At 36.7% G+C, this 19006-nt stretch overlaps 1 protein-coding gene across 1 annotated transcript; it reads right to left on the bottom strand.

Annotated features, from left to right (window-relative positions):
- Window positions 1–2868: 2868 nt before the first annotated feature.
- LOC109065517 (prosaposin receptor GPR37-like) lies at window positions 2869–12863 on the bottom strand. Its single transcript, XM_019082484.2, has 2 exons — window positions 11107–12863; window positions 2869–4223 (listed from the first exon to the last, which is right to left on the bottom strand). Exons 1-2 carry the CDS (start codon window positions 12118–12120, stop codon window positions 3393–3395), a joined length of 1845 nt encoding a protein of 614 aa, XP_018938029.1. The 5' UTR covers window positions 12121–12863; the 3' UTR covers window positions 2869–3392.
- Window positions 12864–19006: the final 6143 nt, after the last annotated feature.

The following is a 19006-nucleotide window of genomic DNA, read 5'->3' as shown; positions in this document are numbered from 1 at the left end:
ATATATTTTATTAGTTCATCAAAAGGTGTGGGAAACCTGTTTTTTCAACTTCTTTCTTAAATAAAATGATTTTATTAACAATATCAAAGATGTTTATATTTTTGATAGGAATTTAATTCATTCATTGCATATTTAAAATAATGTTTGGCAGTTACTTGAAATAAAAATATCCTATCTAAGTGATTTTCTTTGAAAATATTGTTACGGGAAAATATGTCATATTAGTCATATTTTAAAAAGAAATATGTGATGTTTTGCATAATTAAAATGATTTGAACTTAAAATTATTAAAGCTTAAATTATTTGCAGGTTGATTTTAAATCAAAATGAAAATAAAAATAAAAACGGTTTATCTGAGCATCTTGATCAGACTGACAGAAACATTTGTTTAACCAGTGCTGTGAGACTGGGGCGGGACTATTTGTTTGTTCAACCAATGGCATGTGGGGAAGTGTAAGAAATTCTAATTGTAAAAATTCCATTTAAAAATATAAGAATTTTAAATTCCAATTAATTGCTAAATTTAATAAAAATTTTGTTAGGTTCAATGGCAAATTAGTTTTTATGCTGATTTATGCAAATGTAGGCTGAATTAAATTAAATTAAAAGATCATTGTATCGCATTAATTTGTACTGTAATGCAGTAGTGAAAATCACTATTAAGAACGAGAATAAAACAAACGTTAGACAAACGTTAAAACAAAAGTAAGACAATGTACACATTTAAATAATGAGAATATGGAAGGAAAATGTGCTTAAAGGCCATAAGTAATGTCATAATGCAAAATTAATTTTTATTAAAAATCAAATTTTTGGTCTCGTTTTGGGGCCAGTTGTGACTCAGACATGTTTTTGTGAGATTTGCCCATTTTAGCAAGATTTGCAAATCTTCAAAGCTTTCCAGAATGGTTTTTTTCCACATGCGCGATTGAGATAAAACACGAGTAGGGGACAAATTTTGGGAGTCTGATTACGCCGCAACAAATCAAAGCGTGGTGTTGCTGCTGAAACATTTTCATATGTAAATTGCCCAAACACAAATGTTCCTGTCTGTCACTATCTTCCCACAAAGTGTCCCAAAAATAGCAGATTGCTCCGTTTCTGACATCTCAAATATGCCAGATGCGTTTGAAACACAAAAAAAACACCTCATACAGCTTGTGGCAGGGGAGTCCGCCATGTTTGGAGTAAGATTTCATCTGGGCCTGTTCAGTGTGAAGCCTGACAGCTAATGCTTTTATGTGGATAAACAATTCCTCAGACACATGCCGGGACGGATGTGAGCCGCTGGCCTTGAATAATGCAAGGGGAAAAGAGTGTGACAGCTTAGAACAACATAGGAAATCTTTGTTGGAGACTTTAGTCGTGCAAAACACACTATTTGTATTGAGAATTATCTTTCTGAACACACAAAAGACGGTTTATGATTAGCACATGCACGCTACAAAAGAAATGCACAAAACCACACTGCCACTTTCATATATCAGTTTGCCATTCTTCTAGCAAACGTGTTTATTAAAGAGACATTTTGTTTTGGTTATATAAAAACGTTTAGAGACCGTTAACTAACGAGCATCATGTGGGTGTTGACAGGTATAAGACATACAGATGCTCTACAGACTTCAAGAACGATTCACAAGAATCACCTTCATCAAGAGAAAGGTCACGGCACGCAACACACAGCCATTTAGAAACATTAGAGAAATGTTACTTTCAAGAAATGCAGAAACACACCGTGCGACAGTAACACCGTGTCTACACCAGACGCGATCGACACACGCTAAAAACTACACACACCCTTTAGATCAAGTGAACCATCTGTGTTGGAGCGATGTGGTATAACTTTAGTTCAGCTAGTCTTTATTTTCAGTGTTAACACGATCATGGAAACTTGCAACAGTGATTTTCAAGCCTGAAAAAGTCAGGGAAATAAAAAAAACATAGAAGTAGTAAAGGGAAATCATGGAAATTACAATATCGGATGTAATTATTTATAAATATATATATAAATAAAGCAAATTAATGAATTGTAACTAACAATTTTTTAAAAATAATTTGTATTTTATCTTATTACCTTTATTTTCAACAAAAATCCATTGGTAAAAATTTAAAGTAATTGCTTAAAGCTAATTAGATGTGTAACTTAGATGTGCCATTGAACTCAATAAATATTTTAGAGTTGAAAAATGATTTTTATCAAAACACTTGTTAAAATGATTTTTAAACCATTAAAAAATATTTGCAATTTATTGGTCAAACTGTGTGGAAAGCCTGTATTTTCAACTTAACAATATCACATATGTTTATATTTTTGCTATAAATTTCATTCATTCATTGTGGATTTAAATAACTTTTGCCAGTTACTTTTTTTTAAATTAAATAAGAAATAATGAAAATTTAAATGAAAAATAAATTAAATTAAAACTATTAAAGAACATAAATAAAAAAAATATGGAAAAAAAAAATAAAGAAAAACTTGAATGGATTAAAAATTAAAAATGGATTTTTAAATATTTCAAATTGATTATAAATTCCTGGAAACATCACTGAAAAATATTTGAAAAAGGTAGGAAACCTGTATTTTCCATTTCTGTCTTCAATACAATGATTTTATTATCAATATCAAATATGCTTATATTTTTGCTATGAACTTCATTCATTCATTTATTCATTCATTCAAGTATTTAAATAAATTTTGGCAGTTACTTGAAATAAAAAATAAAACCTATGTAAAGTCAATTTTTACAAATGTATTTTTGCTGAAAGTACAAGTTCGAAAAAAAAAAAGTTTAAGAAACTAATAGCAAAATATTAACGTAAAGTAAAATAAAGTAAAATATATAAAAACAAATTTAAATTAAATAAAAAACTATGGAAATTTATTTATTTTTTTTTATTTTTTTACTATTGGATTCTTGTTGAAAATAATATTATTTTACATTCAATAGATTTCTTTAATTTTACTTTTGGCCTGTACCCTCAAACCTACACGTGACTGGTCTGTGGTTAGTGAGCATCTTAATTTGATCAACACTTCCAGTGCAGACAGACTCAAGTTGAAGCAGAGTGACTCGATGTCGATCGCCTTCAGTGTAGAGGAGGTGCAAGTGCGAAAACAGATTGAAGAGAAAGCTAAAGTGTTTGGCAGTGCAAAAAAACTGCAAAATTAAAGCAGTCACTAGTTCAGTGTATATAATATATATATATATATATATATACATTATATATTAAGGACAATTATACAAAAAAAGTACTTACATAATTTTCAGTCTACATTACCTTCTTTAAAAGAGCAACACACTGGTGGTCAAAGTATTTACACAGTAAGACAAAAGCATGTGCTTGTACAGTACAGTACAGTACAGTTGGCACTCGAATCCACACACGTACACTCAGCAGTGGGATCCAGTAGCTGTGTAGCTGGACATCTCCCGGCGTATAGTGCTGAATGGCGACAGCTCCAGTTCTGTCGTGCACTCGTGCTCGTTGTCGTCGCTGGCTGTGGCCGAAGAGTGGGCTGCGATCCCACAGGTGTCTGCACAGCAGCAGCAGCAACACTCCAGAAAGGCACGACCGAAGGGTCTGCAGAGGCATAGCAGCAGCACCGGCGTAACGGCCGCGCGCAGGAACAGCAGCAGCTGACTGAGCAGATGCAACAGCGCCATGGTGCTCTGTGGGACCCCGGCCGCCATGTACGCTGAAACCATGTTGCACACGTTGTCGGGAACCACACATGCGCCGTATACGATCGCCAGCGCGACCACGGTGCAGTTCATTTGGCTTTCCAAGCGGATTTGTTTCTTGTTGCCTCTGGCGCAGCCGCGTTCGGCACGGCGGATGCGTCGGGCGGTCGCCACTGAGCTGCCGATGGTGAAGAGCGTCGGCAGGCAAAAGTAGCAACCGAAGCACCACCAGAGACGCGCACCTTCGTAGGTCAGGCCCAGGACGTACAGCATGTCGGGGAGGGAAGTGGAGATGCGAATCAGGCAGCGTTCAGACGCCGGGTCGTCTAGCGTGCCGTCACCGTTTTCAGACACCAGCTGGCGGATCAGGAGCTCGGGGAGGGCCAGGAGTAAGGCGCCGATCCAGATGACGGCCAGCTTGGCGGCGGTGGAGGTGCAGTTCTCAATCATCTCGTAGTACATCTGGACGTTGGATGCGGCACGAAAACGGTCGATGCAGAGCGCACAGAGGGTGAAGGTGGTCACGCCCAGAGATGCCACCTGGAAAAATAATAACACAAAACACAGTTTCATAAAAAAATTACTAAAAAGTTTCACTAAAAACATCTAAACAAAACTGATTTTCAGGCCTGGAAAATCTTTAAAAAGTAATGAAAAATTTAGAAAAAAATCATGAATATAATTTTTATAATATTATCTTTTATTATTTATAAAATATTGAAGTTCTATTTATCCACAACTATATATATATATTGTCAAAATTGTGTGGGAATCCTGTATTTTCCACTTCTGTCTGAAATAAAACTATTTTAATAAGAATATCAAATGTGTTTATTTTTTGCTATGAATTTCATTAATTCATTATGTATTTAATTACTAAGTAATTTTGGCAGTTACTTAAAATAACCTATGTGAAATCAATTTTTACTTTTTTTTCTTGATGAAAAAAAAAAAGAATAAATAAATAAACTAAATAATAAAAACTTTAATAAAATAATTTATGGATTATTTATAATTATTTATTTATGGAGTTTGTTATTTACATATAAATAATCCAAAATCTAATGAATGTAAAATACTAATATTTTTGACAAAAATTTAATTCCAAAAAGTCTAATATGATATATATATATATAAAAAACATTACACAGAATCTTGTATTTTACAATTTGCAACTAGACGGATGTACTGTTACTTCCTCTACAGTCAAAAATCTGGGTGTTATATTAGACAGCAACTTGTCTTTTGAAAATCATATTTCCCATGTTACAAAAACAACATTCTTCTATCTTACAAAAATTGCCAAGCTACGAAACATGTTACCTGTTTCTGATGCAGAAAAATTAGTTCATGCATTTATGACCTCTAGACTGGACTATTGTAATGCACTGCTAGGTGGTTGTCCTGCATCCTCAATAAACAAGCTACAGGTAGTCCAAAATGCAGCGGCTAGAGTCCTTACCAGGTCAAGAAAATATGATCATATTACCCCAATTTTACAGTCTCTGCACTGGCTACCCATTAAGTTCTGTATCAGTTACAAAATATTATTACTTACTTATAAGGCCCTTAATGGTTTAGCTCCTGCGTACCTAACTAGTCTTCTACCACGCTACAATCCATCACGCTCCCTAAGGTCACAAAACGGCGTTCGGGGTTCAGACACACTTTCTCTGTTTAAATCTAGATTAAAAACACACCTCTTTGGCCAAGCATTCAAATAATGCATCTCATAATCTTGGACTGCAGTTATATCTGATCAAATGCGCATTATTATTCTTTAGCTTTGGTTAAACTAATTAATTTTACTTGGCTGGAACAGCAGCTACACTAATTATGTCTCTATTTGTTTCTCTGGATTTACACAAGCTTCAGTCTGGATCCAGAACACCTGAGAAGAGATGATGCCAACCCCTCAGAGGACCTCAGATGATGCTAACCCAGAGACAACATACAGAACTACCACATTTTGTTATAAGTTTGATTGCATAATTGCTGTTAATAGTGTTAATCGTCTGTTTGTTTACGTCTTTAATTGATTTTTCTGAACATTTCTGCCATATGCACATAAACTGATAAGCTACTACTAAATATTGTAGAAACTTAATTTTCTATAAAGTTGCTTTGCAATGATTTTTATCATAAAAAGCGCTATACAAATAAACTTCAATTGAATTGAATATATATATATATATATATATATATATATATATATTTATATACATTTATATATATATTCAAAAAACTAAAGCCTTCCTTAGTTTTTGCTTTTCTGTTTAAGAAATGGAATTGAAAATCACTAAATTTGACTGGTATTGGTATCAGCCGTCAAAATGTTGGTATCATGACAACCCTGTTGTTTGCGGTATCTTTGAGAACTGTGTTATTTGTCAGTAGGAGTCTAGTGTAAATGGTGTAAGGCCAGTGGCGTAAACAAACTGCTTGACAAGAAAGTCTGAATTACATCTGGCATCTCGCTGAAGCCAGTCCTATAGCTGGAAACACTGTAATCGTTCAGCACATAGCAGCAGGTTTGCCAGACTAGAAACAAACAGCTCTCATTTTTACAGACTTTATCTGCTGCATTATTGTGACAGACAGTCAACCTCCTGCAGGCCCTGCAATTAATTCAGCCTGAACAGAGCAGGGCCCGAAAACACTCCGAACACACCCTTCCCACTGCGAAACGGGACATTTTGCGTGACTATTGCCACAATAAATTGGGTGATATAAGTATTTGCAGAGGCGACACAAAAGAAACAACTGCAATGAATGGGAGACAACTGGAGAGCTTCTTGGCCACGTTTGAGCAGCTGCGTCCCAGAGGATGATACAAACCCAAGTGAAAGAGCCAACTAAGTGTTTGTCTTCATTATCATAATTACAGAGCAATCAGGCACATCAGCATCAAGGAGGAGACAATTAGCGGAATGATTTCGTGCTGTTGTGCATCGCTGGCTTAACAAAAAACTAGCCCACATCTTTCATTTCCAAAAGCAGATCTGTAAGATCCTTCATCATTTTAACAAAAAGCAGACTGTTCAGAATGCATTATAGACCATTGTGTCCATTAAGACACCGTATTGGCGCTATATTACTTCCATAGGTGTGAAATGCATCCACCGTGCCCCATTAGACGCTCAGCACGTTGAATGATCATCGGTTTACTGCGTCGGTTTGTGGGATGGGAATATTCTCACAGAACGAGCAGGTCAGGAAAGTGATACTTCCAGACTACAAACTACTGCTGGGTTCCTCATGCATTTTATGTGCCCATAATGTTTCCAAAAGACTGTCATTAAACAAGTAATGATCCTCTCTTCTCTTGCGAGAGCATTAGGAATTTTCAAGCAATGGCATTAGTTTGTAAGTTTGATTCATTTCTTTGAATCAGTTTATCATCAACTGTATACATATATTTACAGTAAGTAAGTGTATATATATATATATATATATATATATATATATATATATATATAAGAATTATCACAAATGTTGACAGGTAAAAAACTTCTAAATGTTTAGAAAGACAAAGGAAAAACAAGACTGCAAGCAAATGTACACGGAGTCAAGACCACGGGCTGCATGATTCATGTGGTTTGAAGCAGACTTTCACAGTAATCAAATCTAAGGTCTCTCTGGTCTCCACACACCTCACGCTCTGGCAAACAGTCCAGACCATGACCCACATCTCTCTCAGTCTGATCTGACATTCACATGCGTTTGGACCCATTTTCTAGCTCACAGGTTTCCTAGCAGCAGGTGATGATGGCGTTGGCTGCGATGGTCTTTACTAACGCCTCATTAGTTCTCTGATTAAGAAGCTCTTCAGAACAATGGAGGTGCTGGTTATTAATCTGGTTTAACGGCTGTTTTTAGATAGGGTGACTGCAGGCCATTGTTGGGCTACCGGCCAGCAGGGGCAGCAATAATTCTTACTTATTGACAAACGAGATGCACTGAGGCATGAGTGAGCTGGAAGCAAAAGCTATTACAAGAATATTGTTATATGTGATGACCACAGAATGAAACAAATATATATTCAGCTACATAAATTCAGACCATTAGAAGGGGAGTTAACATCCTGGATCAAAAACATAAACACAAAATGGATTAATAATAGAATAGAAAGCCAAAAAAAAAAACAAGCCAAACAATAAAATTAAATAAAAATACCAGTGACCCTACATAGGACAAGCGGTTTAGAGATGGATAAAAAAAACAAAATTAAATAAAAAAATCCAGTGACCCTACATAGGACAAGTGGTTTGTGAAATAAAATAAAATAAAATAAAATAAAATAAAATAAAATAAAATAAAATAAAATAAAATAAAATAAAAACTATATAAATAAATACCCACAACCCTACAAAACGACAAGTTGTTTGGAGTATAAAATAAAAAATAAAATAAAAATACCCATGACCTTACAAAATGAGAAGCAGTTTAGAGTTTGGATGGGGAAAAAACTAAAAAAATAAAATAACATTTCTGGAAATAATTTAAGTGGTGTTTACTTGATAAAAATTCACCATCATGATGCTAAGGTTGTTATTCAGTTCCTAAAGCGTTCTGAGTGTTTTTATGTTGCTATGACGATGCTAGGAAGCCAAAAGCCGTCAGATACGCCTCTGCAGCATGTTTGCTCAAATGAAACAAGGCCTTCGTGCAAATGTCTGTGATATGACTGATGCAATCTCCAAACAGGTAAAGACCAGTCAAAACACAAGTCAACACTGCACCAACACACTGCCCTCAGATTCGCTTGACCTACTGTAGTGAGAAATGTCAGACCTCTGATAAAACAAACCCAATGATCAGACAAGATCAACTGGCGTTCGCTGAACTTGCCTGCAGTGGAGCAAAACTCCATAATATATTTCTCCACCCTTGAGCAACAGCCCTCTGCAGGAGACAACAAGTGACATCAAATGTGAAAAGTGACAGGTTTGAACAAAAGCAGCAACAAGACCCTCTCCCAGAATACAGACTTCCAGCACACATGAACTATCACGCACCATGTTTTGCATGCGTGTGTGAGTAATGGAGCCAGAGGCGTTTTCTCCCTGTGGAGCACTTTGCCATCAAGACTGAGTTTACTCACCACTTGCATGCAGCCGCTGCTGATCAGCATTCATAGGCAAGCTGCAGCCGGAAGGACGGACACATGCACAAATGCACAGTGACTTGTTTTCATTCAACTTCACTATTGTCAGGCCCAGCCTCCTGGCCCTCTTTGCCTATCCCATACAATCACAGCAGGCAAGCTGTGTGCCAACAGGCCTTCCCTCCAAAACCCATTCTTAACACCCCTCACACCCTTCACCTTCTACTTCTCTAAGGTAAACGGATGGGTGAATCTTACCAAAGCCTCTTGAAGGAAAGGCAGTTCAATCAGTGGCCATCTTGGTAACACCCCTGGGCAGCTATTTTCTGTGAATACAAGCACAGCTCCTATCTGCTTGAATAGAGGAAGGCTGAAGTCTACACTCTTAATATGCACTACACTTGAGGTACTACTATGCATCTTTAAGGTACTTACATGCACCTGTTAGGGGTAAATAAGGTACAAAGATGCACCTTTTTAAAAGGTACCACCCCAGCAACTGTTCATATACAGAGTATATGAAACTGTTTGTCAAGATTACATTACAATAGCAAGGGCAGCGATAAATGCAATACATTTGGTATTATTGTGCTTCTTTAACTAAGATTGGTGCCTCCATTGATGCAATATTGTTCATTACAATTTCATTTGTTGTTGTCTGAGTAATATTTTACCCTAAATTCACAAGAACACAATAATAAATTATATTTTGTTAAATTAAGCCAGTTTTGAGAAACATTAAAGGGATAGTTCACCCAAAAATGAAAAAATGAACACAAAAGTAGATATTTTGAAGAATGTTGGTAACCAAACAGTTGACGGTAGCCATTGACTTCAATAGTTTTTTTTTCCATACTATGGAAGTCAATGGGCACCATTTAGTTACATATTCTTCAAAATATCTTCTTTTGTGTTCAATAGTAGAAACTTATACAGGTTTGGAACAACATGAGGGTAAGTAAATCATGACAGTTTTCATTTTGTTAGTGAACTATCCCTTTAAGATATTTTGCATTATGGCATTGTTTGCATGACAATTAAGCACATATTACATCCAAACTTTTTATTTATTATAATGTTAAAAAATATCCCTCTTATTACTGTAACGTAAGATTCAATGACAGTAAAGGCAGCACTGCCTTCACATTAAATCAATCCTTTAATAAATGAAAAAAGTATTACTGTACAAATTATTTAACAAAATATCTAATGAGAAAAAAACAAGATTAGGAATTACCAAAAAAAAAAAAAAAAAAAAAAAAAAAAATCATATAATTTTACTTAATGCAGAATATAACATTTTCTGTCCTATTTGATTTTAGGATGAAATATGATATATGTGTATATATGTTTTTTGAGAGATTCACCGGGACCGGTTTCCAGCCATAGAATGAGTCCACATTTATTTGACACTAAAGAAGCGTGGGGTTTGGATGGTGTAAAGTGAGCTCTACTGAAACTGGGTGTGGTGAGGAGATGGCAGCGGGGTGCTGCAGATTTCATGTGTAATAAACGGTTATGGTTGCACCATACAGTATGTGACGCCAGTGGGACAGAGGTCAGAGCAGACTGTCAGTACAGGTGTCCTGAGGGCAGGGTGGATGGGAGCACTGACGTCTCCCGAAACGAGACAGAATTACCTACGATGCCATGGTTTCAATACCCTACCCTCAAGAAAAAGCAAACATTATCACTACTAAAATTATGCATGGAAAACTAGATCCTTACAATGTAAAAGACTACAAAAGAATATATTTTGAAGAACATGTTGGTCAACATTGGAGCCTATTGACTATCACTGTGCACTCCAAAAATATTTAGGCCTAAATGTAAGATCTTTAACTGAAAAAAGTAAAAAAAATAAAAAGGAATTGTTTTTACAATAAACAGATTCATGCTTATTCTGCGCAATTTGAAAGAATGCATTTTGAAGATATGATAATTTAAATCAAATTAAATAGATTTTTTTGAATGCTTCATTTATATATGACTGACATTATTTTTTTTATTGTCCTTTTTTATGTTAACATTTTATATGAGATTTGAATTATTATTTTTTATTTTATAAATTATACATTTTATATACAAGTTTTTTGTTGTTGACAATAAACACTGAGCAATTTTTATGAAGGTGATGAATTGACAAAATTTTCATTTTTGGGTGAAAAATAATTTTAAGTGCCAAAATGTAAAGTTAATGTTTACTCTAATCAAGCTAAAATGCCATTATTAAAAGCAATGATTTGCACCTATCCCACATAATCATATGTAAACAAACATTTAAAACCTGTTGTGAATGAACATGGAATCCATTACCTCAATATAGGGTATGACTTTACAGGTGAACTGGCCCAACAGCCAGGTCTTTGTTAGCTCGTGAAACACCACGAGTGGCAGGCAAAACAAGAGCAGTGCAAAGTCCCAAATGGCCAGGTTGGCCAGAAGAGCATTTGAGATGCTCCTCATGTAGTAGTTATGGCACACCACACACATTATTGCTATGTTCCCAGTTATTCCAACAGCGAAAATGAGGACCGAAATGATGGTGATTGCATACGCCCCGTACGTCTCGCTAGTGACAGGGTAGAAAGGATTGGGGAAGAATTCACTCTCCTCATCCTCGGCATACGGAGGGGTCATCGGCGTGGCATCCCATGGGTCGTCTATCTGTTTGGTGTTGAACTCAGCATATCTGGTGAGGTCAAATGGGAAATCTGTGGAAGTGAGAGCTAGAGGCTTAGGCATCGGTTCCCACATGGATAAAGAGGATGTCAGGGCGTTATAATAAGTTTCGACTGGTGTCAATGGGACAGCGCTTTTATTCTGGCCCCTTTTCAAGCTCTTAAACACTTTCTTGTGGTGTTCCTTTGTGCCTCTTTTGCGTCTGTGGTTTCTTCCTCGCTTGCTTGTTGAATACGGCTTAGAGTTATTGTGTCCACTTACTGTTCCCATGGTAGCTGGCATCCCAGCATTCAACTTTTTCCTTTTATGTCGCCGCAAGCGCTTATGCAGGTTTGTGCCACTCTTCGTGACTGTGTGTGTTCTGTTCGACAAGAGATGTCCGTATCCATACCGCTTACCTCCGCTCTCCAAAAGCAGCCAGAGATGTGAAGACAAGTTACTGTTGTCTTCTGAAGTCTGTCTGATGTTAAAGGCAGGTGTACCTGCGGCTCGATGCCTCGCAGGGTGTGTGGCACTGGATTTTGCATCACGAAGGCTCCTAAGAGTGACTGGTTCTTTGGTGTGTGCATTACTGTTTTCTCCGTGCAACAAAACATGTGGACAACCTGCAATGAAAAAGATCGTTCTTAAAAGCAGCAGCATCTGCATCTTCACGGCTTCAGTGTGCTGAAGATGTTAGAAAACCACTCTAATGTGGTGCATTGCAAAGAACACACACTATTTTCCCAGATTCACATTAAGGTAAAAGTTCAGACGCGAATGATCAGTAAAAGCTAATTAGATCCATGCAAATGACTTCTCCTGTTCCATCAACTCCGGTGTTGTGCGGCAAATAAAAACCTCCTCCTCTAGATTCTTCGCGTTCCTCGTCTTAGCAAAGTACCAGAAAGACTATGTTTTCCCCAAACGACATTATTTCACCATCATTTGCTTTTCTGCTTCTGCATCCCAGCCAGCTGCAGGAGTCGGTCGCATCCCGTGTTATGTTGGGCGCGGCAACCTGGACTCGTCCTGCGCCTCTGCCGCGAGACGCGCTCCGTGGCGCGAGCGAGCGGCGAACGGGCGGGGTGCTGCTGCTACTGTGAGTGAGAAGCGGATGAAGAAAATGGACGGACTCTCTCCTGGCGCATAACCTTGTTCTGTCAAGCCGGATCCATCAGCATCAGCCCCTTGGACCACCGCAGCTGGAGGCGACCCCGCCCCACCCGTGCGTAGTACATTCATTACCATGCGTAATTACGCAAGTCAACAACAGAATCATTATCCGATCAGTCTTGAGAGTAACATGGGTTTATACGAGTTAAATTACAGCCGTGTGTCACAGTAACATGCAGGAAAAGTCAAACTGCTAAATAATTCACAATGCACTGATACAACGAGACACATACTACGATAATAAATCAAGGTGAAATATTACATTTATGGTTTTCATATAGTCTATACGATATATTCGCAGATTCTGCACATGTGCATGCAAATAATAACAATCCTTGTAAATAAGTGTATACAATAAATAATTATTAATATATTAATCACGAGTCACTCCATTTTCATAGTCTATGCGTTATATCTGCAGACTCCAAACATGCAAACAATATTAAACAATATAAAACGTGAATCATGCTATGCACAGATTGCACAAAATGTATAGTAACAATAACATAGCAAATAGAAAAAGTAAAATGTATAAATAAAAGATATCAATATAAATGCAATTAACACACAAATATAGAGGCCTCAAATGTATCTGGACACCTCACATGTTCATGCAGCATTTGAGCACAGGTGACACTTGCTGTGATCTTTGTAATGTTGTGCAATGACAATCAGACAGCTATGTGTGCTACTAAAATGTCCAATTGCTTTCTGGGGCACTGCATCTGTTACTTTCATTTCTGAAAGCTCTTTGATGCATTTGTATGTCAAACAAGTTTCTCTGCTTATGGCAATGTCACAACAGAGCAAAGTACTCTGAGCGGAAGGGCAAGAGCTGACTTGTTAAGGTTTGTTTCCTGCTGGACAGAAACTTGGGCTCAGAGGCGTACATTCGAAAACAGCCAACAGCCTTTCATTGCCTTGCAAAACATCAGTGATTATGTGGAAACGCTCCTTATTTAGCTTAGACATGCTTTAGTTTCTTTGTTCTGCTAGGTCCAAAGTTTCACCTCTAAGTCGTGCTGTTCAATGAAAGCCTGGCTGAATATTGAAGTGTAAAACAGGGAGGCCAGGTGCAGAACGCAAGCTACTGGAGTTGGCACAGCCTTGGTTAGTAGTGATACTCTGTTGCCAAATCTAAGCATGGGGTTCAAAACACAAAATAACAGTGTGAGCCACAAGGTCAGATACTTGAAAGCTGACTGAAATGTTTTGTGAATGGAATCAATGCAATGATTTGTGCAACATGATGAGCAAGACATTCAAGATTATTTCATTTGTGAATTGTAATTCTTATTTATCTTAAAATATCAACTAAAACATTTTCTCCATTTATTTGCATTCTCTTCTTTTGATACCTTGATGAAATAGCTGTAATGAATTTCTTTTCCTAATCAGAAAGGCCTATATTTGTCTTGCTTTCTAGAAAGAAGACTTTCATGCAAAGCAAAACTGCATTGTAAAAAACGTACTCATAAAAACACATCTTGAATTTAAACATATTAGGCCACGTCCAAATGCTAATTTAATGTTGATTCAAGTGTATATTTTCACCAAATTTAGATAAAAACTAAAGAACAAAATACACTTTCATTCAAGATTTGTTTTCTGAAATAAGTTCTTATATGTTATGCAATTTGGTGTTTGGACTGCATGTTTGGATTATTATGAAAAAACAATTTGTTATTATGATTTTTTTTTTTTGTTATACAGTATATGTTAAGAATGCTTGTTTTTATGAGGGGGATTTAACTGTTCAAATCTAATGACTCAAAAAGCATAATTTCACTAAAAACTGGGTGGGTATTTTGAGTGGGACAGATTTTGCATCAATCTATAGCGCCACCTGGCGGTGGAAAGCGGTACAGCGTAAACACGAAAAATACAGCGAAAAATACAGCGTGAATGCTCGCCCCTTTGCGCCGGCCCTGGAACAGACAGACACATAATCACCCTAAAAACAGTCTTCTAGAGTGAAAGACAGGTGTACTGCATGTCTAGTACAGTGTGAACCTAATTAATGCAGTATATAGGGTACTGAAGTGTGTCTCTCTTAGGGAATGAAGCTCGAATAACCCAGGACTGTGAATTACTGTGATCAATCACCTGCTGTCCACAAGCGAGAGATGATGAATGACCCATATCTCCGAACAAGCACCAGCAATATCTCACCACTACTGTAGGTGCACAATATCACAGATAAGGGTTGGAATCAATAAAATCAATCAATCAATCAATCAATCAATCAATCAATCAATCAATCAATCAATCAATCAATCAATCAATCATGCAGGCATAGTTTATCTGAAAATGAAGCTATGTCATCCTTTACACTCCCTCATGTCGCATTAAACCTTTATGACTGTGTCTTCTGTTCTGTCGAACACAGAAGTCTAGCAAAATGTCCAGGATTCTGTTTTCCACATTTAAAAAAAACTTTTTTTGAATATTTTTTTTTTTTTTTTTTATTAAATAAGTTCCTCACCAAGGCCTAATCATCATAACACCATCACAATACCAGCAGTCTAAACCTGAGGCCACATGGCCACTCATACTGGGTCAGTAGAGGTCTGAGTAAAAGCCATTCAATTCTGTGCACAACAGAAACATGGTATCACTTAGTAAAGTGGCATGATGACAGCAGTTAGTGGTGAGTGCAGTGGAGAGCGAATGGAAGAGGACGGTCAGTAATGGCCTCTCAGATTCCTCTGGATGACTCAGACACACTCAGATCCTCCTTTCTGCGAATGCACCGACTGAACCGTGAATTAAATGTGTCTCAACAAGCAAAACAATATCATAAAACAGCAATGGAATCTTTAAAGTACCAAAAAATCATAATAAAATAACAATAAATGCAAAAAAAAAAATTAAAAAAAAATTTAAAAATAAAAATGCTAGTATAAAAGTACTGTCACAATGCCAGGGTATTGTGGGTGTTTTAAATCATTGCTTATCAGTTTCTAAGGTATACTGGGTGCTTTTTTGCTAGGGTGTTCTAGATGGTTGTTTTCAATGATTCCATGAAGAACCTTTAACATCCATAGAACCTTTCCATTGATCAAAATCTATTACTTTGAGCAAGTAATCATACAGTATACAGTAACCACTATCTAGCAAACCACTGACATTCAGAAGAGCTTTAAAATGCATCTTTATGTAGTTGACTGCATAACAGACCTCTTAGACTGCTGAAAAATACAATATATGTAAGGTTTGTGCCTCAGTGCAGCATTGGCAAAAACTCAATAAACATGTGCTGGTGAAAAGGTACATCGGGATCTGTCTGTCAGAGAAAAACCATCATTGCAAACCCTTCGCTCTCTGACATGCACACACTTCTGTGTTTAACCCAGCTGTCTGTTCTCCACTGCTTCCTCAAGGGCAATTCCTTTCGTATCTGACACACTCGCACATATTGACAGCTGACAAAAGGAAAGATAAACACACTTCCATTTATTCACATACAACCTTGTTCCAAAAGCCATTTGGAGTGCAGCCGAGAACCTACTTCTGGATGACATGAAAGAAAAGTGCTATTGGTCTTCATTCAACCAGCTGATTTGCAAAAAAATTACGAATAAAATAAAATAAAATGAAATAAAATGAAAACTCAAACTCATGCTAGACATCCCACAGATTGTGTAAGCTACCAATATGCTTTTAAATGAAGATGACTGCTGATTCTGAAATGGATGATTATTAATCATTGTGACGATCATGCAGTCGTTCATGACACACTAGTATAAGACAGGCTGAAAAGATTGTCAGAGTTAGAGACAGACGGATGGATGGAGAAAGATATATAACTCTGCACAGAAACTTTTTTATACATTAGTGTATGCTTTCATCAACTGCAGCCAGAACTTACAGTCTGCAATCCATGTGCTAAAGTATAGTAAGACAAGCCTCCAAGTGCAACTCTTTTACTGCTCTGACAGAGGTTAAGCCACATGACTCACGTAAAACCAGGCTTGCTCATGGTCTTGTAATAGAGCTGCTTTAGTGCACTGTAAAAGAAAATCATTTACAGTAAAACATACTTGCAGACATGCCAGAACCACCATGGAAGACATAATAACTTATTGTTTATCAAAAGTGGCCTTTTCTGCAACTTCAGAAAGAAAACGTAAACAGTTAGCACACATTACTCTAAAAATGCATTACATATTAAATAAATAACAAGAAGTGCAATATATTACACACATAAGCACATAATCATTAACAAAAATGAGAAGGAACTTTCTTTTAAATACATAAATGTTAGCTTAGGTAACAGTCCGTTCTACATAAATATGGACATTCACATTTCACAAAACAATATAGTGTTAGGAATGTAAATGAAATGACTCAAGTTTAATTTATAATAAGTAAATAAGTTTATAAAGTAAATTATTAAGTAACATAAATAAATATTAATATAATGTTAAATATAAGTTACTATAAATAAGGCAATCCATATACATATTTATATACAAACACACACACACACACACACACACACACACACACACACACACACACACACACACACACACACACACACACACACACACAAACACTTTACAAATAATTAAAAAAATAATATTTTAATATCTATTTATTTTTTAAACACAATACCTTTCCTGTATGAAAAGGTAATACTGTACCATTTTTAACAGCAGCTCCGTCAAGAGAACATGTATTTTTTTAACTTGGCCACAAGATGATGCTCACTGGTCAATCCTCAAGTATCACACATGAAGAGATTTGACACTGTCTTACAAGACTGCAATTTTGTCTTCTAATCTTATCATCTTGGCTGACTGTAGGACCCTTATAAAAGAAGAAAAAAACAGCATTACATTTACATGGTCTCTATTACAGGGCTAAAAAGCTGAGCCAGGGAGAGAGAGTGTGTTGGCAGCTGTACAGGAAGCCTGCTATCATCAGGTTTGCAGGCTCGACTCAGACAGCACTGAAGGATGATACACACACTGATACCAAGATGAGTCGAGAGGACGACTGGAGCCACTTTAGTCTCCCTCACAGACCAAAACATATCAGCATTTTCAGCTGCCATAGATCATTTCATCCTTCTGTATATCTGATTATAACTTATGGTCTTTACATCCCAACACCAAACATTGATCAATATTCAATTTCCAGACTGAAATAAAGTGGATCCTTCAGTCCTGGATGAAGGTATAAGGTGTCCTGGGTGCTTTGGTGGTTGCTAAGGTTTTCTAAATGGTTGCTAGGTGGTTGCTTATGGCCAAATAATACTCTGTAGTGTCTATGATATTCTGGTCTCTAGAAATGCACCCTAAATGTAAACAGTTTTTCAGTTTTGCTTTCCAAAGACTAAACTCCCAAGTCCAAATTGCTTTGAAGTATTTGAAGTATCATTCATGTCAGCAGCACAAACATTGTGGGACAAGTTAGGCTTAGAAATGGAATAATGATGGGATTAATCAAATCCCTTACCATAAGTACAAGAAATACAGTGATGCTTGTCTTAGCAACGTCAAACTACGAAGACAAAGTAGATAGGAAGAAAGACCAAGCAGGATCAAAACAAGATACTTTACTGAGGATTATTGGACGATCTTAAAGTAATGAGAGCGCAACAAATCCACACCAAACTACCAAAATACTCTCTCCAAGGAATAATTCATATACATACGCTCTTCAGAAGCCGCAAATAGCAAACAATTCATCATCACTGAAGGAAAAATTCATCATGTTTGATAGAAAAATAATAAAAAGAAAACAAAAACAATTCTAAGTGGAAACGGTGGCATATCACAATAGCCTATATGAAATCCAGACACCAGGCGAATGGTTATATAAATCATAACTCTTTCTGCAGTAAGCCTCCCTGTCATATTTCATGAAAGTGGTGTTAGCGACAAAAACACGTCTTTGCCACCTTAGTATGGTTCATTCCGATTCAGTGTGAGGTTTAACTGCTGATTGGAGAGAAAAAGAAAGTCAGAAAGAAAGTTGCAGAGAATAAGGAAGACAACGTGAGGGAGATTTGCAGTGACGACTTTATTATCTTCAGCAGGGTGTGATGTCAGTAAAGTTTCACAACAACTAATTTTAATGGCCAATTAAACAAATTAAGTTTTCCAGTGCCATGGCACGTATGACCCTCGAGATAGACACCATCAAACCCGACACAACGACAGCTTTTGCACCGATGCTCCAAACAAAAATATGAGATCAAAAACTCCCTCATTAAAAAGTCTCCTGTCGCCACACCTCTAAGACAACGGATTAGGATACTGATCCAGTGCAAGATAAAAGCATGACACCCCTAAAGGTCTCATCTGAAGCAAAGCTCTGTTGCTTTTGACAAATGTGTCTGGTCAAAGTTTTGTGCGCTCATGCTTCA

The sequence above is a fragment of the Cyprinus carpio genome, chromosome A4 (assembly GCF_018340385.1).
Source record: "Cyprinus carpio isolate SPL01 chromosome A4, ASM1834038v1, whole genome shotgun sequence".
NCBI lineage: Eukaryota > Metazoa > Chordata > Actinopteri > Cypriniformes > Cyprinidae > Cyprinus > Cyprinus carpio.
This window is presented reverse-complemented; position numbering and strand designations above follow the sequence as displayed.